General features: G+C 35.6%; 2 protein-coding genes and 1 long non-coding RNA gene across 6 annotated transcripts in view; 1 reads left to right on the top strand and 2 right to left on the bottom strand.

Annotated features, from left to right (window-relative positions):
* LOC124637294 (putative polypeptide N-acetylgalactosaminyltransferase 9) overlaps window positions 1-24999 on the top strand; it is a 141028-nt gene that overhangs the window by 102727 nt on the left and 13302 nt on the right. For all 4 annotated transcript variants that reach the window (XM_047173649.1, XM_047173651.1, XM_047173650.1 and 1 more), the window contains 2 exons: window positions 3044-3074; window positions 23854-23897. The gene's annotated coding sequence lies outside the window, so the exon portion shown is untranslated. The remainder of the gene's footprint in view (window positions 1-3043; window positions 3075-23853; window positions 23898-24999) is intronic.
* LOC124637518 lies at window positions 7747-8376 on the bottom strand. The gene has a single exon (XM_047174033.1). The coding sequence runs from the start codon at window positions 8374-8376 to the stop codon at window positions 7747-7749; it is 630 nt and encodes a 209-aa protein (XP_047029989.1).
* On the bottom strand, window positions 10085-10494 carry LOC124637296. The gene is made up of 2 exons (XR_006985215.1): window positions 10401-10494; window positions 10085-10324 (listed from the first exon to the last, which is right to left on the bottom strand). It is a non-coding gene; the product is annotated as an uncharacterized LOC124637296 (long non-coding RNA).

Here is a 24999-nt window from a genome sequence, read left to right as displayed (position 1 = left end):
TCTCAAAACCCAACATGAAATGTGAAATACTTTTCATTTTACCTGGCACAAGTCCCTACTATGAAAATGGTACCTATGTAAAAGCCTGATTGCTTTTGAGCTAGCGGTTTTACTGATTTCTCAAGGGGACCCTAAGTTTTCTTAAGTTTTTAACTTTCCTCAAAGCTTTAGAATTGAAGCAGAAATCAGCTCTGTGATTTTACGTAGTGACTTTTCTTTTGACTTTCTGTGTCCTATAAGAATTTATTCATATATAGGCATTTATTTTTTGTCAACAGCTTAATTTCTAATTTAACTTAAACCATCTAAGAGCTTTGTCAAAGTTACACCGACTTTAAGAAGAACATGAGATTCGATATAGAGATAAATCAGTCACACTCCCACACAAAAGAACAAAAAACGACATCCACATCAATATTCTAGAAATCTAAGAGAAAACCTTTTTGTACAATACCAAAAACACAACTCACCTACAAGGAAATGTCGATTGTCATACGTTCCTATTAGCATGACCATCATAAAGTAACTAACATGACATGTGCAGACAAGTGACATGGCGCAAGGAGAATGTACCAGTTAGACCCACGCCTTGTGTCTTACATCACACTCTTACAAGGCACAAGTGTCTACAGTGTAAAGGAAAATAAACATATAGTGAATTGAATTTATAAATGCTGCGCTAAGGATATTTAACAAGACTTTTTGAGAAAGAACGTAAGGAGATTGACTTAGGTGTTTGTATTAATTGAAAGAATTTGCCGTGACTGCCTACAAATTAGACTTAGACAACCACAAAAAATATGTCTAAAAAAATCCATGACAAAAACATAATCCAACTCAAACACACTCAACATAATTGAGAAAGAATCATAATTTAATTCTCAGAAAAAAAAAAACATATTTTCCTCGTCGAATTCTGAAGGCGCCGAAAGTATTTCCAAAGTCAACGACATTGGAACGTGGAGGCTTAGCAGATGTTAGATACCAAGCCATTGTCGAAAAAATATTAAGGAATCATATTATATAGGTAAAACATTAAGTACATACTTAATTATGTTTTTCATTTCCATTTTCTTAGAATACACACAAATAATAAATACTTTTATTTGCGTATAAATTAATAGGTTTTTATAGACTTTTCTGACACATAAAAGGTGAGGTTTCTTTCATATTGCTTATCTATGTAGGATAATTTACCTTCTAAAGATATTTGCCACAGAGAGATTTTATAATAGGTCAGTCTGAGAAAATATGTCTTATTTGCGTATTGCGATATTCCTATCACCTATGAATTTTATTTTTGTTATCATTCATTTAGAAACTTTTCATTCGCTAGTACTTAATTATTGTTTTAACCTTATCCTTCAAACAGGAACGCAACAAAGCTGCTTAGTTTCAGAAGGAAGTATGTATGACGGTAATACTTCCCTAACTTCCTGACTAAGTGCTCTGCTAAATACCATCTACTACCAAAAGCAAGGTACTCATTAACATTAATTATGTTCAATTAGCACCGTTGATAAAACCCAGGAATGCGTAATGCTCATTAAATTCAAGTTATTTCGGTCCAAACGTGAAACTTTTAATTGATGAATCCTTATTTCAAGGAAATTGGGCATAGAAACATTTACTCGCTGAGGGATAAGTAGTTTTCAGTGCATTGAATAACTTGCTATAAAATGCTGTAGTAATTTAATTTTCATTTTTCTAGTATTAGTAGTATCTTAGCACTAAATTATTATTTTTTTACCGTTAAGTGACCAATTGTCGATTTTTTTTCATTCCTAAATACTGCAATAAATGTTACTAGATGTACACATGTTAATAATGACAATGTTACTAATGTACATGATAAAAAGTACAGTACAGTAAGTGAATATATGATGTCAGATAACAATTTTAATTGTACTTGATAAAAAAGAGGAAACCGCCGAAGCCAACAGTGCTTATAGCTACAGAACGTTAATGACTCATCACCAAACCTTTTAGTTCCTTCCATTTAAACTATAAGAAGACAGATAAAGACGAAATCGTCACCTTAAACTAAACTAATACCGATTTAACGAATGATAGGAGCAGTCGTTAAAACGCCTTTCCAACTTCAGGTAAGTCTCGGAAGCATTTTATTACGTCTCCTCGACGTGTCCTCGCCGTCGCAAACTTGCTCCACTATTCAATGACTGGCGATCAATTAAAAACTAAGTGTTCAACACCCAGAGTTTGCTCAAAACTTTCCTCCAAAGGTTTATTTAATGAGCGGTTCCGAATAGACTCTCAATCTTCTTCTTTACTTTAATTCGCTTGAAGTGTGAATTCAGAATGGCTTACGAGACTTGAATATTCTAGAGCCAAGTGGAACCTTATTAGAAATTTTATTGAAAGAAAAAATGGAGCTATAATTTTACTAGATTGACTAAATTAATAAGGCAGGTGACATTTACGAATGAATGCACATAAATTGTGTTAAAAGTACCTAAGAATCTAGATTTTTTTGTTGTAATTACTGATTAAATTCAGAGAAAATCTCTGCCAATCTAAAAACGAGCCAGCATAATATTCATCGGTAAACGTATTTCAGCCCTAAACCGTTATTAATCCAATGTTAAGTCAATTAGGCGCCGACTCTCTTATTAAGGGGCGGATATAGGCGGATATGTGCGGATATAAGTGCTTCGGGGCGCGTTGGGTCGGAAACTAAAATCGTGGCGCGGTTTGCGCCCCCTGGTCTAATGGGCCCTGCCGTAACGAGGGACTGCGAGGACTCTCGAGGCCCCGACCGATGCCGGAGCGAGACTACCTACGGCTCTAAAACGAGTTGTGTATGTCAAGGGTCTTATGAGATCGTTCTTTGAGTGTTCTATGATTTTCGGCCGTGGGGAGCCTCGACGGGGGCCAGTCACCGTTGTGTTTATAATTTGGATCATATGCGCCGTTGCGGTTTTTTAATAACTCCCTCGTTTCGGACACAAACCACTAGTGTATTTTGAGTCTTTGTCATTTTATTTTTGAGCTGTATTCATTGTGAAATTTTCTTTGTTTTCAGATTTGATCTTCGAAGTGGCTGTTCTGTAAAGGTAAGCTTTAATACCAAATTGTGGATATAGCAAAACATTAAATTATACATTCAATTTAGCAGTTCATATCATTTCGTTTTTCATTAATTCGGCTATTGTGAGTAAAGCCATATCGGCTTTGGATTTAATCAATTGACCCAACGCTCTGCTCCAGTTTGGGAGGGACGGGTCCGAATCTGAAAGCCCTACAATCATTACTAGGTACATTATTGCCGTAATAGTAACCCTTCGATTGAGATTGCTGATAAATTTAATGGAACTATCCAATAGTGTACCCAAGATTTTCGATTACTGACCCATATCTGTCACTGGCTGTAAGTTATGGGAATTTTGATATATTTATTTATAGGTTTCTTTAACACCTATTTCTCTACTGAATTAAGCGTGTGTTCTTTCAAAGCACAAAACGTGCTTTGTCGTCCAACGTCCAACGTATCTATTTCTACCACGTTTGTTGTCACAATAATTATGGAATTAAAATGCATAAGTGCACATGCTTTTCATACATAAATACAAATCTGCACTATATTTTAGACTGTATATATGATACCAACAAGTTCAATTTTGCGAACCTTCATCAATTCCCATAAGAGCCGCTATTGATGACACAGATGCATCGGACGTCGATTGCACTTGAAGCCTCTCGAGCCCACATTGGCACAAAGCGTGATGATAAACAAGCACTAAATCACGTGTCTGATACAAGACAAGGTCATCAGCCCCTGCAGGATGCCAGTGCTTATTCCATTACTGCCGCACCGACTGTTTTATTACATTGGAATTTCGTTTCGTGATTCCGACTTTGATAAGCTAATGTATGCACGTACACGCGTCATCTATCATCATTTATACGACGAATATTACTCGGAGGTATTAAAATTTCTATTGTACTCGAATTTGATGTACGGGACCGCACGGATTTATTTGTTTCAGTCGCAATTCATATTTACATAGACGCTGGTGCTACTCTGTGCACAATATATTTTGGCGAGGTTAACAGATAATCATTTTCAAAATTTAATACGCGTATTGAATACACAGGGATTCGTTGGCATAAAGAAATACTGAGATCTTTTATTTGCGAAGAAATATTTACAGACTCCTGTTCGCGGTATTACGAAAGAATATGAAAACAAAATTCGATTCTCTGTCATCAAACGGTATAACACCGGAGCAATCTATAAGATTGCCTCAAGGCCGTCCGACGATTCTGATGATTCCTAATGTGCTACGTGACCAGACATCAAAGAGCTTTTTAAACTGTGAAGCCGAGTCGAAATGGGAGATCATGATAGAATAGTGCCATAAAAGTTGTACATGTTGAAAGCACCGCTACTGTAGACGCGTTTAACTGCTAATCGCGTCGCGAACGATAGTAACCGACAGTGCTTACTGCAACGGTTTGCACTGGGACCGTTTGTGGCCAGTTTGTTCTACTGAACTGATTGCGCTGTACATTGCTGTGTGATTCGACCGCGTATGGCTTTTGGTGTACTGTACACAACAAATGGATATTATGTTCATAAAAAGAAATGGATATCATTACAGCACAATGGAATTTGTTGAACATTTAGTACCCGTATAAAACGAATTACTTTATTGGTGGTAACGTACAAAATTAATACGATAAAGTAATATTTATGTAAGCAAAAACATATTATGCGGTGTATAGATAGATGGACTAGACTTGACCTAGAAAACAGATGCATAGCATAACGTACCTACCTAAACTAGAAATCATTATTCAAATTGAAACATTAGACGGATCATTACATCTTAATCTGTCTCGGATCAAAACAATACAAACGAAGCCAAACATAAACCTTCCTAATGCTCAAAATGTGATTTGTATACTAATTTCTGAATTAAATTTATGGAAGCCCAATTTGACATCGAAACGTTTAATCACATCCGCAATGAATATAAAACCGTCAATGGACACTGACAAGAGATATTTATTGTTTGTTTTTACACGAAAAAGTACGGTTGCCGTAAAATTGTCATGTTGGTCCGAATATAGATCCCTGGGGTACTATTCTCAGTAGTGGGTTCGTAACTACGGACATTTAACTTGATATAAACGCTCTGGCATGTATCATTGTTATAATGGGCAGTGATTCAAAGTTTTAGGTGTCCCTCCAAGGATTGCGTGTGGTTATAAATTAATAACCGCGTAACCATTTCTTAATGGTTGGGGTCGAGTGCTTTACTGGCTACATGGAGATGTTTATCTTATATTGTAATGTCTTTTATAATTAAATGTTTGCTAATATTTTCATGTAACGTGTTGTATCTTGTTACTATAATACTTCTTCATTAACATAGTCATGTGTTATCTGTTCTGCATATCAAGAAGCGTAAGGTTAGATAGATCTTGTATGTAAATGACGGTCATTCATCCATAGATTGATCATGACAAATGCAGCTTAACCCTCTCTCGTATCGATCCTTTCTTCAGTGAGCAAGTCATAAATCATTTCAGAGTTATGTATTGTGATATGCCTCGTTTATTTCCCTCATTTGGATGGTTTATTGTTCTGTCAAATGGGCGATAAATAATAATCTGCTTGTCATTTTATTATTTATTACAAAGTTTCGTAAGCTACGATTTACCTGTTATCAATAATCTGAACGAGTATTTGCAATGTCCGATTACGTCAACATTTAATTTTTTTTATTAATAATTTTCTGAATTTGTTCATTCCCAACACTCTAGGTTATTATAAAATTCAACTAAGGTTAATTTCATATGAGCAGGAAGGCATTAAACTATTTTATTATTCTTTAAATTCTGAGAACAATTTAATTATAAAATAATATGGTATAATCTGTCTACAGGGTGCAATTATTTTTAAGCTAGCTCTCCGAGATTTCATTTTGCTCCAACTTTATTTTAGGAAGCACTAAAGTACTGTTTAGGGTACTTACATCATTGTATGTCTTTTTATATCCATTTGGCAGTTGTAAACTGAAGCTACTTTATAAATGCAGAGGAAACTAATTACATTTTGAAAAGATAAATTATTCAAATTCGCAATCATGGTATGATATTCTTCATAATTTGTTCTTGAGTTAAGTTCACACACTTTGTAGCAGGAATCATTTGAAGCACCTACCAAGAGTTTGGGAAACTCCATTACTTATTCATACAAGTCATGCGGTGTAGTCTAATCTTGTAACGATGTATGACTCATCTAATCAAGTTTTAAGTAATTTCCTTACCGTAACCTTCATGGCTATGATCTCAGGTACCAATTAATGGTCGAAAAGCTATTTCAATTTGAGCTTCGGATTATTATTGAAGGTTGTGTTTTTTAAGTTCCGTAGACTTTTTGTTTAAAAAAATTGTACGCGTATCAATCATCGTATCAACGAGCATTATAAAGTAAAGATAATATTTTGATCTAATAGAGACATTATGGTGTAGCTAGTTTATTATTTGAGATAATTTTTCTGTTGTTTTAATTTTCAGTATTCAGAAAAAACAGGGGTTAAAATGAAATATATTGATACACACAATAATGCACTATAAGTTCGATCTGGGTGACGTCATAGAAACGGGGAAATAGTAGCAGGACCTCAAATCGCAATGACGTGATCATGAGATCAGACGTTGTTTAAGGTGCAGTTAACCGAACTAAGATAGCTTAATTAGATGTTAAGTAATTTACATTTATTTAAATTGATGTACATGTTCGTGTCATAGTATAAATGTTTATACAGTAGTGAAACTACGACTGTGCGTGAAAGGGAACCACACATGAAAACAATGGGTTATCATTTTGTTTACTTCTACACGAGAAGATGTCCTCTCAGCTATGGTTATGGACATTGTGATAAGCGGTTTTTTTTAATATACAACATCTTGAAAATTCATTTAATTTACTCGTAAAATTAAAGAGCATAGCTATGCTATATGATTTGCGAATTCAAAAATACAGTAGGTACACTTGACATTGAAACGAAAATATGAGAGAATAAAATTCCCTATTCATCAGCACCAATTTCCCATCGCTTGAGTGGCACAACCAACGCAACTCTCACAATTCACGACTCCCTTGAGCGTGATTTTAAGGTTTCTTCGAAGTTTCCATACTGCATATCCTACACTACATCCATTAGAATTGCCTAGCCTTGTGCGCAGACGCTCCGTGACCTTGTCTGATGAGCGGCGCGCATGCGTGCGTCACGAGCGCACCACATCACGATCTGAGCGATGGGTGCACGCCGCGAGAGGCTACCACAATGGTACCAGGAAGACATTTAATGGAATATTGATTGAGTGGTTCTGTTTGTTGTTTTGGTTTTGTTTTTAGAGTGGGGATGTGATGTTATTAATATTATACTTTAATTTAGTGTACTATAGTATGGCCATAACCGCTGTGCACTCCCTGAGGTATGCAAGGCGAGGTGGGAGCCGAGGAAAAAAGAGCATAAGTTCACATGAGATCAATACACGTCAGACAAATCTGACGATATCAGTTTACATTTCTAAGGCAAGACTTTCGGCGGAGCGGTGGTCGGAATCTACATTATGCTCGATATTGTACTAAAATACCTAGGCAGTTGATGAATGAGAACTAAAGCTAAAATTCAAATCAGGATTTGTTTTCTCGAAAATTTACTATAATTACAAACAAATAGATATATGTAGAAAGTATAAAAAGTAAAGTTATTCCGACATAGATTCTGTTTCAACTTCATCTTCGATTTCGTCATCATCTTCATCGTCCGTATCGCCATTGGAACTTGAATCAGAATCTTGCAAATTTATTATGAATGAATCGATAATATTATCGAACCTAAAATCACGATTCCAGTAATCATTTTCATTTTTCTGGACATGATCATCGCATTTCTGCCATTTTTCTGCCGTGAATTCCGAAAACAATTTATCCAATACAATCATCTTTTCGTCTAGAGAAGAATTAATATAGTTTTGGGCTATGTTATTTTTGACATCAGCCCAGACCAACTCAATTGGATTTAAATCTGGATGGTATGGTGGTAAACGCAGAACAGTGTGTCCACGGGCTTTCAGGAGTTCGTCGATTCTATACACGGGTTCTTTTTGTGTACTTGTGATAAGAAGTAGCAGTTGAGCCTTTGTCATGGTTCCTGAAAATTCTACATTATGGCGTAGCAACCAGTCTTGCATTTCTTTTTTGAGGCTTGATATAGTTGGCTTCTTCTCAACCTGAACGCTATGGTAAGACGCGTTGTCCATTACAACAACAGAATTTGGCAGCAACTTATCTTTTAACTTTTCATCTACCCACTTATAAAAAGTAGGCCCGTTCATATCTCCATGATAGTCGCCAGTTTTAGCATCTGATTTGAATATAGTCAATGCATCATCCACCAAGCCATTTCGACTCCCAGCGTGGAGAATTACCAATCGCCGTCCTTTCCCAATATCAGCATGAATTCCGGATTCTGAAGATGATTGCCAACATTTACTGGCATGGTGACTGGCATTGATGTATGTTTCATCAAGAAAATATATGTTGCGGTTTTGCGTCCTGTAATTTCTGATTTGTGTAAGGTATTTTTTCCGCCACACTGTAATGTTAGGCTGCTCAATAAGGAGCAGTCTCTTTGATTTGCATTTTTTGTAACGATAGCCCATTTTGTGTAAAAGCATTCTTAAATATTCTCGTCCACAATTCAAGATGCCATCCTGCCTCAAACTTGATAGCAACTTACGGACACTTGGTATTTTTTTTTCGACCTCGTAAAACTGATGAATTTTTCTTCTTATAACTCCAAGGTCAAAATCATCCACAACGTGTTTTTTCTTTATAATTTTTGGTTTTTTCGGCGATTGAAACTTTAAACGGCTTGAATTTTCTATAGATAAATGACCCGCAGAAATTACATTATGCACGGTTCTTTTAGAGTACCCCGTAGCCTCTGCAACAATTTTGGCAATATTTGCATCACTTTTGAATTCAAAGCTTTCTCTGTCTGCTTTTCTTTTCTTAAAATATTCAGCCACTTTAAAAATTATGGTTTTTACATCACGAGATAACGCACGACCCATCTTTGAATTTTTAACTCATGTGCATCTGACATTGACGGTCCGATACCATTGACACTACCTGCCACCACGATCGTTGACGGCGGGCTGACAGAGCTAGTGATGATGGGTAGCTATTCCAATAAATAGCCAAACAGCGGCTACTAAAAAAATAAGGGAAATTATAAGTCTAGCCACAAAAAATTTTATTGGACACATGACTAAACTTCTAATTTTATAACTAAGCAACGGGGAAATGGACATAGCCTCTAATAAACTAATTCGTCTTTTTTACAACGCCAACTAAATATTCTATAGAAAGCTTCAGGTAAGGGTCATCAACTATTGTGACTTGTCCATCTTATTTACACATTGTCATCTAATTTACTAACTCGGCCTCGTTTTTAGCATATTGCCGTTTATAACCTTCAATTAAAAAACATTGTATTAAAAATTGAAGTTAGTGACGAAAACGAATCCCTGCAAAACCGACTCCACATAGTCTTGTCTGCCCTACCCCTAGAGTGCAATTCAAAACCGCCTAGGCGCGGAGGGGCGAGGGTGCCGGCTAGCAAGCCGAAGCTGCGGTGATGAGCGTGAAAACCATCTGCGACGATAAGCTCGCATGGGACCGCAGGAGCCCCGCAGCACCGGAGCCGTGACAGAAGCCATGCTTGCTGCATGTTGCATGCTTATATTTCAAACGTACTGAGTTAAAAAATTAGAAGCTAAATAAATATATTTTATGATGACATTTAGGTTATAATATTTTAGAAGTTTACTGTTAGAATGCATGCAAAAAAAGATGCTAAAAAATAACCATTATACTGAGTTGTATTTAGAGTGGTTTACTTAGAAGATAACGAGTGGCTGAGATAGTATTATTTAGAGGCTCGTTAATTGTGGTAGACTTAGCGAGTGCTTACTTCATATTCGTATCACACGTCTCTTTCTCACAATAGTCACAAAATAGGTTTAGAGAACGGTCCCCTCGTTGGTCTTATTTTTTTTATTTTCAAAAGATTATAATATAAAATAAAAATAATGATGAACTAAATTATGGCATTAATATATTATTATCATATCATCCGAACTTGTTGCGGCTGTTAGGATCGAACTCGGATGCCAAGGACAGTTAGTTGAGCGTTATTCAATTCAAGTCCTGCTTAGCTAGCTAATGCGTCGCCAGGTAACGCTAGTCGTAAGCCATTTTTGTTCAATAACCAAGTAGCTGAAATAAATGAAGTAGCTGGCTATTCCACTACAAATAGCCGGCTGGTTAAGTTATTGAATTTTCGGCTAGTTACCCATCTCTAGATAGAGCGCGTCACCCTCCGTCACCCCTCCGTCTCTCCGCGCGCATACCTCAGGGAGTGCACAGCGGTTATGGCCATACTATAAGACAAGCTCTTGATATAATCTAAACTAATATAAAGAGGAAACTTTTTTGTTGATACCCTGCTGCTGAGCTGTTCGGAGCTTCACTATTTTTAAGTCATATAGACTATATTGTATCCGGGTACGGGATAGAACCATCGGAGACGTGGGTGAAACCACGAGAAATAACTGGTAGGTAGGATTGATGTAAAAATTATACCAACATTGATATTTTTAGCTAAAGGCCTGATCATACATATAGTACATTGTTGATTACATGAATATTAAGTACGCTTTTTATGCCCTGAATTTTTAGATACTGAATATTCTAAGCGTAATATCAATCTGAATTCAAAACAGATTCATTCTTTTTTCTCATTATCATCCCCTTATCTTATTACATCCCATCAAACGAAGCAATCTTCGTAAATCGGTTTAACCGAAAACGCCTATAAAATATGTTTTGGTTGAGTTGTAATCATCCTCTCATACTAAGGGTGCGTCTACACGGTGCATGTTTCTGAAGCAAGTTAACACTCGTAAGTGACCCGCGCGCACGCAACTGAGCACGCGGGTGGGTATTTTACTTTGGTACATGCGCGACTCGCTAGATCCGCACGTTTTTTTTTAAATGCAAGTAACCTACGCATGTGCCTCAACATGCGCAAGCTACTTGCACCGTGTAAACGCACCCCTAGAACCGAGTCTTGAAGGCATTTTGTCACTGCAGTGTAAAATATTAACCGGGTGTACATTTTTGTGTCCGCCACCGTAAATGTTCTCTCAGTTTTCTCGGCGCATTCTATTTTATTCAAGTGAAATGTGACTGTTTTCATGAATGGAATATATTATATTCATATTTAATACGCAGCCTTGTTGGTGTAGGTATGAGATTCTCATAACGTTGATCGTAAATAAAGAGGTTTATTCGATATCTGAAGGAGCGTTCAGATTGTACCAATCTCTATTTATTTTGGCGAATGTTTTCATGACATTCAGAAGTAGCCTTGATTCAGACTTATAAACCAGTACATTCAATCATAACCAGATTTTTTTAAAACTGGTTGTAGAAAATGTTAGATCGTAAAGTATTGCGGCTATGCGTTAATGGATAACCGTGAGCTAACCTAAAAATGCACTAACAAGAAAACTAAATAACTAACAAGCTTAAATTTTATTACGTCATTACGTTAAAACTCTAATAGGGTCCAAGCGTAAAAATGCCCGTCTAAGCACGTTCAATTTCCCAGAACACGGAATTTTATTCTAAAGTTTTATACTAGAATGCTATTAGGTACGAAAAACCCCGTATAAAGTGTCCCTCTTAAACGTTTAACTGCGCTATTTAGAGGCAGCCCTGTATCGTGAGTGCAATACAGCTCAATTAAGCGTCTGCCAGCCCTGGACTGGTAGCAATTCGTTGTGGCTAAGTTGCGGTCACATTAAACCGTCGAACCGCACACTCATTTGCGACAAAGAATTTTGTACATTGTTGACTGATGCGCACACAAAGTTGTGTGGTGTGCAATCAGGTTTATTTGCATAAGTGCTCAGTTGAATTTTAATGGTGGAGTTATTGTTTCTTTTGTTGCAGTGATAATGAGGTAGCAAACATCTTAATACTTACTAATGTCTAAAAAAAGAACAACGAAGTTCGTTTCTTTGTTAAGCTGAAAGTTGCGTACCTGGTTTAAATGATATTTCATAAGCTACGTCGCTCAAAAATACGTCTTTCTATAATAATCCGAAGCTCAAGTAGTAATAGATATGTGTGATATGTTACTGTTGTTATTACTGTTACAGCCTTTTTATCGCCCCACTGCTGGGCACAGGCCTTCTCTCACACAGACAAGATAAGGTAAATGTGATATGAGATAGTAGGTAATTGATTCTTCCCTGGGTTTGTAATGTGTCAAGGATGTGCATTGAACTGCAGTAATGAGCCAGTTTGCTTATGAATAATTTGTAGTAAATAAAATAGGCCTGCAACGTGTAATCTGCTTACAATGCCGTGTTAGGTGTCAGACCTAATTGAGGCAAATAGGTTACAATGGCGTGCCTAGTCAATGAGCGCGATGTCTTGATATCTTTACAATGGTGTTTTAATTTGAAACATTTTGTATTCTTGTTATAAATGCGAGAGTCATGCTGAGTATCTATTATGGTAACACTAAAAACTAAGTTTTGAGGAATCAAAATATTCAATTACAGGTGGGCAAATAAAGTTTAATGTTGGTTTAATGAGTGCTACAGTTGTTAAATTTTTAACTTTCAGATTGAAACTGCCATTTTCTGCCAAGATTGAAAACGTAAAGATACTATAAATTTTGTAAGTTAATACTAAGTACATGGGATATTAAATCTTAAAATAATTTAACTACAGATTCTATAACTCAGACACGGCACGATGTCGACAGACTCTACTTTCAATTACAAATTAAAATTCAAAATATTTCATTCAAGTATGTCACAGAGTTGTACACTGTTCATTTTCGTACTCTCATGCATAATGATGCCAAGGGCTTTTCACACAAGCTCGCTCACGATACGAAACCGGGTATATTGTTTCAATTAATGAACATACCCTTCACAACGCACGTCCCCCGCTGTTCCACTGACTAATTACTCGTGTTACATAAAAATAAGCGCAATTTCCTTAATGCTGTCGTGAAAAATTATCGCTGCTGTTGTATTTTGTTTTAATTACAATTACCCAACGCCTCGCTCCCCGACTATGCGGCACAACGCTTACGGCTTCACGTGAGAACTGTTTTTCGTATTAGTAGAGGAAGGAAATGGCTCTTTTTAAGATTCACTTGAGCGAATTCGGGTCATTATGAAATTATATTTTTATGTAGTTTTTATATACCTAAGGTTACTGATTTAATTAATTATTTTCCGTATTTAGTTCTGATGACAATACAATAATGGTACTGTCGAACTGGTTTAGTGATGGAGCCGGAAAATATGACTTGGCACTTCATGATAGAACATCGCATAGCTGTTAAAAATTTACGTTTATAAAAGTTTTTTTTTTTGGCGTTTTTATATTAATTAAGAATTATTAAATCAGTATTCGAAGGTTCTGTAAAAAAATGCATATTATATGGAACAGCTGTTAATAAAATTCTAGAACATCACTCTTTGTTACCATGCCCGGATAAAAAGGCTTGACTTGTTCGTAAACTTATACTGGTTCGAAGTCAAAATCCCACACGCGACAAAGTCGTTTCTACTTTGCTTAATCTTGTCTTTCCCCGATAGTTACATCGTTGGCTATGCCACTGAGATTTTATTCTAGTTGTAAAACGTTTTATGCCCTCTTTCGTAGGAACAAGTGGTATTATGGCAAACGCTATGTCGTCTTTAATGTATTGCTTTCTGTCGATTATAATACAAATAAAAGACAAAGGATTGTATAATGAATATAATTATCATATTTTAATAATTGAATTCTGATGACAAATAGAATGTAATTAATAATTCTAAAGCCTATTACTCTACATGATTGATATATACTTCACACATTGTTCATTCAATATCTCGACTCATATGTAATTATCTCTAAATAGTTATTGTCTAATCTACAAAATCACAACTTACCAAAACATTCATAACAGCTAAGTAAACAAAGTTTATTCACTTTATGAACGGTACACAAAAAACTTTCAACGTAACCGTGCAAAAAACTAATAACAAAAATTATCCCGTAAACCATTGGACCCAAAGAAACTAGTGCCCGGCAAAAAACATTTAACAAAAGCACCACCCCTATTAGTTTTTGTTCAGTACATTTTCCCATCTAAATCCTGACGGTTAGCAAATAAAATCGCTCGAAAGAAAAGTAATTTAAGTGACGCGACGTCGCGAGCAATGTATGGAGTCACCTTTATAGTGAATGCATTTATTTAAGTATACATGTGGTTTGTATGTGCGTGACTTTATAATGTCAGCTTAGACACAAGATAAATATCTATGATGTCCTCCTAGCCGATTATCGGCTACGGCGGCTGTTCTCATGTAAGGAGATTAGCCAACTGCGCAGGACATATTATAGTGCACAAGCATTTGCGCAGACACAGGTGCACTCCCTATTCCTTCAATCTCATAGCCCGATGGGACGGCAATTCGACACGACCGGAAAGAGATCAGGCGCAGGACCGACATTTACGTGCTCTCCGATGCACGGGTGAATCAATCACCAACTTCCAGGCTTCGGGCTGCTTTGTGAAAGTCTTCTAAAACCCACAAAGCGATTTCGGCCCGACTCGGGAATCGAACCCGAGACCTCGTGCTCAGCAGCCACACTTGCGACAACTAGACCAACGAGGCAGTTTAGATATCTATAAATAGTGGAACATCCCTATTAAAGGTAGGTTTCGTCGAGGTGTAGAAAATTAAAAGATAAAATGTATTTTTTTTCCCGCGGGTTGCGATGATGATGAACTTAGGTAAATTGTAAAAAAATCCCGCCCATTGTCATAGGAATGTACCACTAATAGTGTGAATATACCTAAATAGTTGATTTTGTTAAGTTGGTTTGCCTGAAAATATTTACTTTTTTGTATTTGTTGCTAAAAAGAAGTTAACAATTAAGTATGTCAAAAGTAACTTAAAAAATAAAATATTTTCATTTAATGGCCTTCAAGATATTGCTTTCGAACGTTTAAAATTGCTTACTTTATGTGTCACCTGTCCCATACAGAGAGTAAGGAAACATGATCCCTTTGTGGAACAAAAATTATATTTCATCGCTTGTAAAGAGAAATACAAAGATTTTAAATATTCAAAGCGTACGTTATTTCTATAAATACAAAAGAAATTGGATCAAGTACATTATACACTAAAATAGGTAAGAAATAAAAATGTTTAAAAATATTGTATAAATACGAATAAATGGGGGAAATTGCTATGTCACAACCTTTTTCAAACACAATAGTTAAAATTTAAATGTTTTATTCATAAAATGGATCGCTTATAAAGGCTTTCTAAATATAGCCTGCTATTGTCATTTCGTTGTCAACAAATTACTACGGACAATAGATCTGAAAATAATTTCACGTGTAACAAATTGTGGAACGTTTGTGAATAGGTAAGTGTTTCACTTCAAAACAAAATAATAACAAACTGTGTATTATTTATATTGAAATGTATTGACCTGTAAAATCATGTACACATCGATATGAGGAAAAACAATAAATTGATGTTATACAGATAAGACAGAAATTTTGGATATTATTAGGTCGATGATCAACCTTATGTAAGGGTCCTCTGTTTTGAACTGTCAGTTAAGGACCTACCAAAGGAAAGCCATAAGCTTCATAGATAGACAGCGAAATAAAAGATAATACAACGTATGCAACTGAAACCAATATTATTTTAAAGCCTCTCAGAGAAATAACCCGTTAAAAATTCACTTCATAACCGAAGCGAGCACTTCATTCATTAATTTTCCCACCGAAAATGAAGTAGTCAGTTACCGTTTGAACTTTTTCGAATTCGCACGCTTTTCGGCAAACAATGAGGAACTTTATTCGCGGTGTAAATTTACAACACCCGAGTGGGAAAAGTTGGTAATGATACGTTCAACGTACATACACCGCGTGTGTTTATCTCATGGATTATTCTCCTATAAATAAACATGTGTATGAAAATATGAGTGTAATTTCGTACGTAATTATGATTACGAAAACAGGATTAAAAATAACAGTTTGTGATGCTTGTTTTCGTATTTACGAGTATGCCTCTTCAGTTTTTGTTAAAGTATTTTATTCATAACTTTCCTCAACTCGTATCTATCAAGTTCCATGCTAAGTAGCTAGGTGTTGGGTATCCACTACACTAGTAAAAGTTTCAACAAGTTAAAGCGCACTTCTATTCAGTATATAACGCAAATACACTGCTATAAGTCCAATTTATCTAGCAAAATGGATAAACATAGCGAACTAACACTAGACTCAACCAGACACTATCGAGGGCTCATAATGTCAAGAAAAGTGTACATTTAAGTGCAAAACTAGGACCTAATACACCAAGTCTAGATAACGAAAACACACTGGAACATTGTGAACTATTTGCCTTGATAAAAGCACCAACTTTGTTACTTTTATTCCGTGGTACCTCTGTCTATTTCTAGAAGTGCCACTTTGTAACCGACGCATGAAGTGTAACACTTCTAGCTTAATGTTTTGTGTAGCCAACCATTAGTGGTGCCGATAAAATACTCTTTGTTCTTAATCTTGTTCCTTTAAAACGTTTTGTAGCTTTTTATTTTGAGTATGTTGATAATACTGTGACTCGGAAGGAATCCGTGGTAATGTACTTTAGTCACTATCTTAAAGACTTCATGAGCTAGCTTTAAATTCTTTCTTTCGGAATCAGGAAAATAAAGTGTAAGTTTTTTTATGAATACGAATTGTAGGATTAGGCTGCAAACTACCTTATCTATGCATGCAATAGATTGCGTCAAACACCATACTAGGATGCCATTGCATGTGTTAATTCATGTTACTTTTTACTGTTTATTTTTTACGATTTGTACGGGTAATGTGAATAAATCAGCTCCAACATTACGTCTTCACCATCATTCATAACGCCACGCAATAATTCTTCATACTTTATACCTTATGAAACATCTCTCACGGGTTTTTACTCATCTTTGTTTTTTATTGTATGGCGTATCGTGTTAGTTCCTCCTATGATTTAATGGGTAACTGCCGACTGCCGTGGTTTTGTGCGAGCTTTTAGTTTTTAGTTTTAATGATATCATCATGTTTATTAACCATATTATAGAGTACAAAAGTGCTATTTTTCCATTAGTTTGATATAGGTAACTTAGAAATGTAAATTGTATTGAAGGCTATCAACGTAAGTGGAGCAAAATAAATGAATAGAAATTTAAATGAAATTGCAAATCAAATTGATTTTGAACTCAGTAGCAATTAACAATTGTTTTGTAATCCATTATCTAAGCTATAATTAACAATATTTCATTGTAATCATTAACTTTTGAAATTATAAAATGCATATTTAATTATGGAAATTGTTTCAGTCATATTAATGGAATATTTTATATAAACTTAATTTTCTAGAAATACCGCAGGCTGAGTTGCCTTATTCTGCTTTTGTATTTAACACGATTTAAATTGACATGACCCAGGATCAAATCAACGTGCAAAATAATAAATCCAGCTAAGACTATCCTTAGTCATCAGTCAGCTAATTACGTTTCATCGTCTGCCTAGTCTTTTCCCAAGTATGTTGGGCCTGAGTATGTACCAGAGTTTTACAAGGAGCGACTGCCTCTCTGACCTCCTCAAACTAGTTACTCGGGCAACCCAATACACCTAGGTAAGATCGGTTGTCAGACTTACTGGCTTCCAGCTAATTACGTTTTATCGTATAAAATAGATGATGCGCTCTATAATTAATGATCTCGTGGATAATTAATGAAGTCGTGGTGGCCTAGTGGGTAAAGGACCAATCTCTCAAGTATGAGGGCGCGGGTTCGATCCCAGGTCAGGCAAGTACCAATGCAACTTTTCTAAGTCTGTATGTACTTTCTAAGTATATCTTAGACACCATTGGCTGTGTTTCGGATGGCACGTTAAACTGTAGGTCCCGGCTGTCATTGAACATCCTTGGCAGTCGTTACGGGTAGTCAGAAGCCAGTAAGTCTGACACCAGTCTAACCAAGGGGTATCGGGTTGCCCGGGTAACTGGGTTGAGGAGGTCAGATAGGCAGTCGCTTCTTGTAAAGCATTGGTACTCAGCTGAATCCGGTTAGACTGGAAGCCGACCCCAACATGATTGGGAAAAAGGCTCGGAGGATGATGTGGATAATTAATGCTGGCGGAAAGTAATTGCACAAAAATGACAAAGTGTCATTGTTATTATCGTGCACTTAACGATATTATGCGCAGTCTTTCATTAATTATTACGTATGGTAAAAAGGCTCATTTGTTTTAATATAATTTTTGGATTATTTATGTTTAAAATTGCAACGATGTGGCAGGTGTAAGCCTAAATAATCTTCATCCCGCGTAGAAGACAGACAGTTTTGTTAATTTCTGTCTTCACTTTAACTACCTACATGTTATCACTACTATTGTTTTGTTATAAGGTTCACTACCATTATTTTTAGGGAGTTGAAGAAAAAGGTGCAAAAATTGAAAGCAAAAAATTCTTTGAAAGCTAAAACGCACGTTGTAAGTACAGTTTTCTTCAACAATTCAATGTTAATGCCATACACAGTAATAGAAAAAAAGGCACTTAATCGCAATCCCAGGCCTGATGGTTGTGTAGCTTTAAAACCTCGCAAATGTCATTAGCAGGACTCTAAGGGTGGCGGGGATTAGTGGGGGGAGGTCACTGACCCCTGGCCGGTGTCGATCCTGCACATTGTGCGGTGCGCATGTAATCTTATACGTGCTTGCTTTGATGATTTTCTTATATGTTGGGGCTTTGAAATTTATTGTGTAGACTAATTCGAGAAAGCATAGGTAGTCCCATTTGCTTCGATGTAGCAGCATTGAAAAATGGTATCCTAAAAAAGACTATTACCAACTGGTGCATACAATTCAATTTTGGCAATGCCATACATTCCTCAAATTTGGATCTCGAATGCAGTAATTGTTCCAAAATTCCATATCCCAGTGCCATTTTTCAGGAAAAAGCCGTTTCGAAATGAAGAGTTTCAATTCAGAATTCAAATCTGAAACCGTTCCAAATTCGTGCTAACATGATATGTCACTATTAACAATTTTGGCACTTTTATAATCGCTTCTGGGAAATACGTCCGACTCAAAAATTGCTTCCTAGGTACGGATTTAATATTATCCTTATCTCAGGAGCCAATTCCAATATAAAAAGTAAGTTTACAAAAAACATTTTCGCAAAAGTTGCCACTGAAATACGTGTCACCGTCACTCCTATCAAAATTGTTATGGGCGGAGTAAAGACACCTTATTTATATCTTTTTCGTTTATTACAAAAAGTTTTTTCGTTAAATTTTATCGGTCATAATTTTATTTTCCTCTCTCTGTAAGGAGGGCCAGAACGACACCAAAGTTTTAATACCTCGTAAAGATGAAACGAATGTTGAGTGTGTGTTACGAAAACTGCACCAAAGTCTATTCCATCGCTTTTAAGCACCTGAATAAAATCTTTTCTTCTGTTTTAGAAACAACAGCTCGTAGTCATTATTCCCGTGAAATAAACAGCGTTGAATTTTCGAAGCCAAATTTCGAAATTTTCAAAATAGCTACGTCCAGGACCACGTCATCCACTCAGTGGGTTCCATCGACTTCGATAAAAAGGAAAATTAATCCTCGAGAGGGTTTGCCAAATTAGGTCGTTTTATCTTCGTTTTAGTCGAGATATCTACCGATTTCGCTCCTGACGTAGGTACGTTTTTAATGTATCTTTCTCCTTCGAGATAAAGTAATTGGATTATTATCAAGACTGATCTTTATTACGAAAATATCTATTCTGCTTGTCTTGTTACCAACAATAAGTTTTTTTATGTAGGCGTTATCGGTTTCCCTAAAAGTTCTGGAATGAATTAATTACCTTTATTTAAGAGTTTGTCCTGTTTGACTGCGTCATCAATTAAGCGTAAAGGTCCGTTTACGGCAAAATTTTCATTTCTACGGAAAAAATCTTCATCATTAGTAACCAAATACCTGATTTCTAAATTTATCCCAGTTTCCCAGAATCTTTGTAAAGGTTAACTTAATATATTAATCACGTGGGCTTCATTGATTTTGATTACGTTTTAATCTTTCTCCCACAACATTATTGGCACAATTATGTGCCCACCGAACTTTTTGTTTGTTGAGTATTTTTAGGTAAAACAATGTTAGTATGCAAGTTTTAGTCGTAAATTGACCATTCTCAGAAAGTTGATTGCATTTCTTATTTTCTTCGTTTCTTAAATACTGTTTAATTTAATGGCCGTGTATGATTGGCAATAAACAGTTCAAATGCCATTAGGTGTCATAACTTGGTCTGGATGTATACAACGAACGTCGTTTCGAAGATGGCTAGATCTGGTGGAGGATATTTTCTGTGTGTTTTGAAAACTATAGTGTTTTTAAGAGATAGTTATAATGTTATACAGTCAGAAAGTTCGTTATGACCTTATTGAAGTGGAAAATGTGAAAGTGGACGAAAATTGAAGAAATGGACAAGACACAAGATCCAAGAGTTCGACTCCGGATTGTGAATCTAGACACACGGCAGTGTGTCCGCCAAGTTCGAGCAAAAAAAGCGACACACCGGCCGTGGGTTATATTACACGAACCATTTCGGGCCAAATTCGACCCCCCTGTAACTCAAAATCTATTTTATTTATGCATATCAAATTTCTAGTATCTGTTGAGACCCCCTCACTTATCTAAAATACAAAATTTCATTAATATACCTATTGTAGGTCTTGAGATATTGACGTCAGAAAATAGCTATTTTTACTATACACTCACTGACTGACTGATTCACTGACTCACTCATCAAAAACCTAGACCACTTCCAATGGTCGTATTGACTTGAAATTTGGCATGGAGGTAGGTCTTTATGTCAAGGTAAAGGGAAAAATCTGAAAATGGCCAAGTGTGAGTCGGTTTCAAAATAATGAAGGTGTTTTATACCCGGTGTAAATTTATACCCCTAAGGAACTAAAACGAACTAAATTTATCTATATTTATATAATATATCTTCGAATGGTACAAAGGTTTGTATTTAGTCAAAGTAAAGTAAAAATCTGAAAACGGCCAAGTGTGAATCACTTTCGAAAATAACGAATGTGTAACTTTGATCCACGAACATAATATATGATAACATGTCATGTCAGTCAGTTGGTAAATCTAGTCCATTTATTTAATCTAGTTCATTTCTTTGTAAGAAACATAGTGCATATAAAAAAATCTAAAAGATAGTATAAATGAGACATTTCTTTAACTAACTTCATCATAAGAAAAAATAAAAATAAACAACCTTACAAAAATAAATGAAATCCCACCCAAAACAAAAATGTGAAAGACTGCCAAGTTCGATAATATGGGAATGCTTCGCCTATAAAAGAAGTGAGATCTGAATAAGTACCAAGTTCCATACACATACCTCAGTTAAAAATAGTTGCTTTTTAATGATGTTACTTGGCAAGTTTTAATAGAAAATTAAATACTTGATTCATTGCGTTTAGTAGGTTTATAACGGTGTATGAAAACTTGCCAAGTAACATCATTAAAAAGCAACTATTTTTAACTGAGGTATGTGTATGGAACTTGGTACTTATTCAGATCTCACTTCTTTTATAGGCGAAGCATTCCCATATTATCGAACTTGGCAGTCTTTCACATTTTTGTTTTGGGTGGGATTGTGATCAAAGAGGCATATTCAGGTCTAAAAAAAATACATCTAGTGCGTGATTATCCATCCTCCTTGAACAATTGGAGAAGTGTTTTACCTGATGACACTGTAATGATTTGGGAAGGTACATATTATGTCCTCCAAGGCTCGTGCTCATCGTACGGTAAGAAAATAGAGGTTAATTTTCTGTGAGCATATTGGAAAAGAGATAACCACCATGTTTAATAGATCTCCATATTCCTCGAGCATAGATCTATAATCAAAATCTTTTTAGTATGGCACAACGACACATTTAAATTGAATTTCCCCAAGCCGGTCACAGAATTAATGATTGCATTCACAGTGAAATGATGAATGAAGTAATGACGTAAATTGCTAGTTGCATACAACTCGTGACCGACGGGCGGGAGCCACGGAGTTCGCTTAGGTCATGGATGCGCGCACGCAACTCTCGGTGCTATTTGAGGACAGTAAACTACAGCTCTAAGGAGTATTCAATTTTAGATACTATCTTTCATTTGTGAATAATTTCTAAACGATGAATGTGTCAAGTAATTCATTTTTATCAAAAGTTTTAGCTTTAAATTTTAAAACAGTGTAATAAAAATGTCCGCACCAAGCGGGAAAACTTATCGTTAAAAAGAAGAACTAGCCCGTTGCACTTTATCGATACACAATTTATTCAATACGGCAACTTTGGCATGCCGATGCAAGTTGTTCGCCGCTCGTCCCGTGGCTCTAAACACAAGTAAAACGGCTTGCAAACTCTCGCAAAATAATCTGAATGCTTAGTTGAAACACTGCACTATTACATTGTGACATCGTTTCAAACTATTTAATTAAAATTGTTCTATGCAATCCCGACAAATTGAGGGAAACACGGTCGACGTGTTTTACAAATTCCATTTCACTTACAGAATCATAAGTTTAATTAATGTCTACTTTGTTTCTATTGGAACTTTGAATCGTACTAATGCGATTGCAAGAGCTCTGTTTTACATTAATTATTTATTCTGCGTACCTTCCTATATTATATTTTCTGTCCACAATTCCAATTCTGATTTTATATTGCATATTTTAACATATTGAAATATTCATCCATAATTTGTTGGATTCATAAATGTACGTAATTGAATAAAAGTGTTCATTGATTTGGATTAATATATAATTCTCGCAATTAATTTATTCCATAATTAAAATGGCAAATATTAACATTAACTAAACGCTAATCCACTGTTACTCAAATAGCCATAATTAACTGAAATAAAGAGCAATATGTTCCTACTATTAATATTTAATACGCTGCGTACATTGCGACTGCCGCAAGCGTTACCAAAACATAATGCGTATTTTTTATTTACAGTGGAGTTGGTCGCACGGATCTGCAATGCGTATGAATAAGTCGTATTATGTAGTTCGCGGCGTATTCAAACGATATACTTGTGACTGCAATCAGCAGACCGCTCAACCCATATGTAATGCAGATCGATTGCTCAATTTACAGATGTGCTTGTGGAAATTGCTCGCTTTGTCTTTTATTTAAGATCCTTGTATACTCAATTTGGATACCTTGATAGGCTTAATTGTTGCTTCAATATTTTTATGATTGTTGATGTACTATGTATGTTAGGAAAACTATTTGGCATGACTATGGGTACTCACTCAAAAGTATCTGAATATGGGAATGCAATTGAACAGTATATCAAAGGTGCACGATGCAATTTCAATCGAATACATTTGAAACGAATACGGATAAAATAATAATCTTGGTGAATATTTTGAATTTATACCAATTCAGTTAAATTGCTATAAGCCCTCGGGAGGAGTTCCTTCGAATTTATTACGGCAGACGTCTCAGATGTTCGGATATTTCGCCATTTAGTGCTATTTACGTTAAATTTGAGACCGTAAAGATTTTATCTAATTTATTGCTCGTATTTCGACATTCCCTTTAAATATATCGACACTGACGCATCTTTTTATCTTGTAGTTTAAATGTTTATGTGATTGTTTCAGATACGAAACAGCTACGGATTGGCAAGAACATCGCAGATAGCAAGGTAATGTAGCATTTCAATATGATGCAAAGCTCGTTGCTTTAATTAAAAAGTTCAAGATAAAAGTTGAATACAATTTGGGTTAAGTGTGTGCAGCAATATGGAAATTGAGGTCAGATTACCTAAGGAACCATACTTTACGCTCATTTCCATTCCTTGAATCCGTGAGACCAATTGAATTTTTTATTGGAATTCTCTCTGTGTTAATAAAATAAGGATAATGGGATAAAATTGGCTCCATCTACTTGTCCAAAAATATTTCTTTTCGCCGAATTGTAACGACAGTAAATTATTGTTGTTTTTGTGTTTAGATTTTTTAGGTTCACCGAAGGCTATCAGACGTAAGTATATAAAATTCAAGGAAAATTAACTCTGAAAGTTAATTTTTCTTCCAGTTTTAGCCTTGGGTTATTTAGGAGTAATAAATTTTATAGACTACTTTTATTGTAAAGGGACGGGAGTTATAGAAAATATTTTGATAATAAAAAAGCAAGTATTTTACAGCTACTGATATTTCATTTAAATCACTTCCTATAAAATTTATTGCAAACACATTTTAAAATGCACTGGAGTGTGACATAGAATTATTTCAAAGTAATTTTTAACGCTAAAAGCGACACCGGGTGTTGCCGTACTGGCCTACAAAATAGCAGTGTGACCACTTGAAAAATGGCACTGGCAGCTAGCCCCGATAATGTACGAAGCAGAACAATCCATCAGCCGTGGTGGAACTACCACCTTCCACCCTACCCCCATACCACGGACCAAGGGCCCCATTGTACATCTTTAGTTCTTCGTAGGGCTGCGAAACTTTCGCTATTCGAGGTTTATTAATGCTCCTTTGCCAGAGAATTATTAGACCATCTTACTTTAGATGCTATTAAAAATAGATTTAAGTTTTAGGCGTGTAGTTTTATGGTTCATGATGTCAATGTCAAGTGAACTATATTAAGTTTTCATGTTGCCCAGAATGGCGTCAAAGCGGTACCTATTCATTTTAATTCTTAATACGTGAAGGGTAATTTACTTTTGTACGCTAGGTATATATTAATGTATTTTTCTAAGAGCGATGTGTTATTTCCAAATATTCCCTACATATATTTAC

The sequence above is a fragment of the Helicoverpa zea genome, chromosome 16 (genome assembly GCF_022581195.2).
Source record: "Helicoverpa zea isolate HzStark_Cry1AcR chromosome 16, ilHelZeax1.1, whole genome shotgun sequence".
Taxonomy (NCBI): Eukaryota; Metazoa; Arthropoda; class Insecta; order Lepidoptera; family Noctuidae; genus Helicoverpa; species Helicoverpa zea.
Note: the sequence above shows the minus strand (reverse complement) of the source record. Positions and strands in the feature narration are given on the sequence as shown.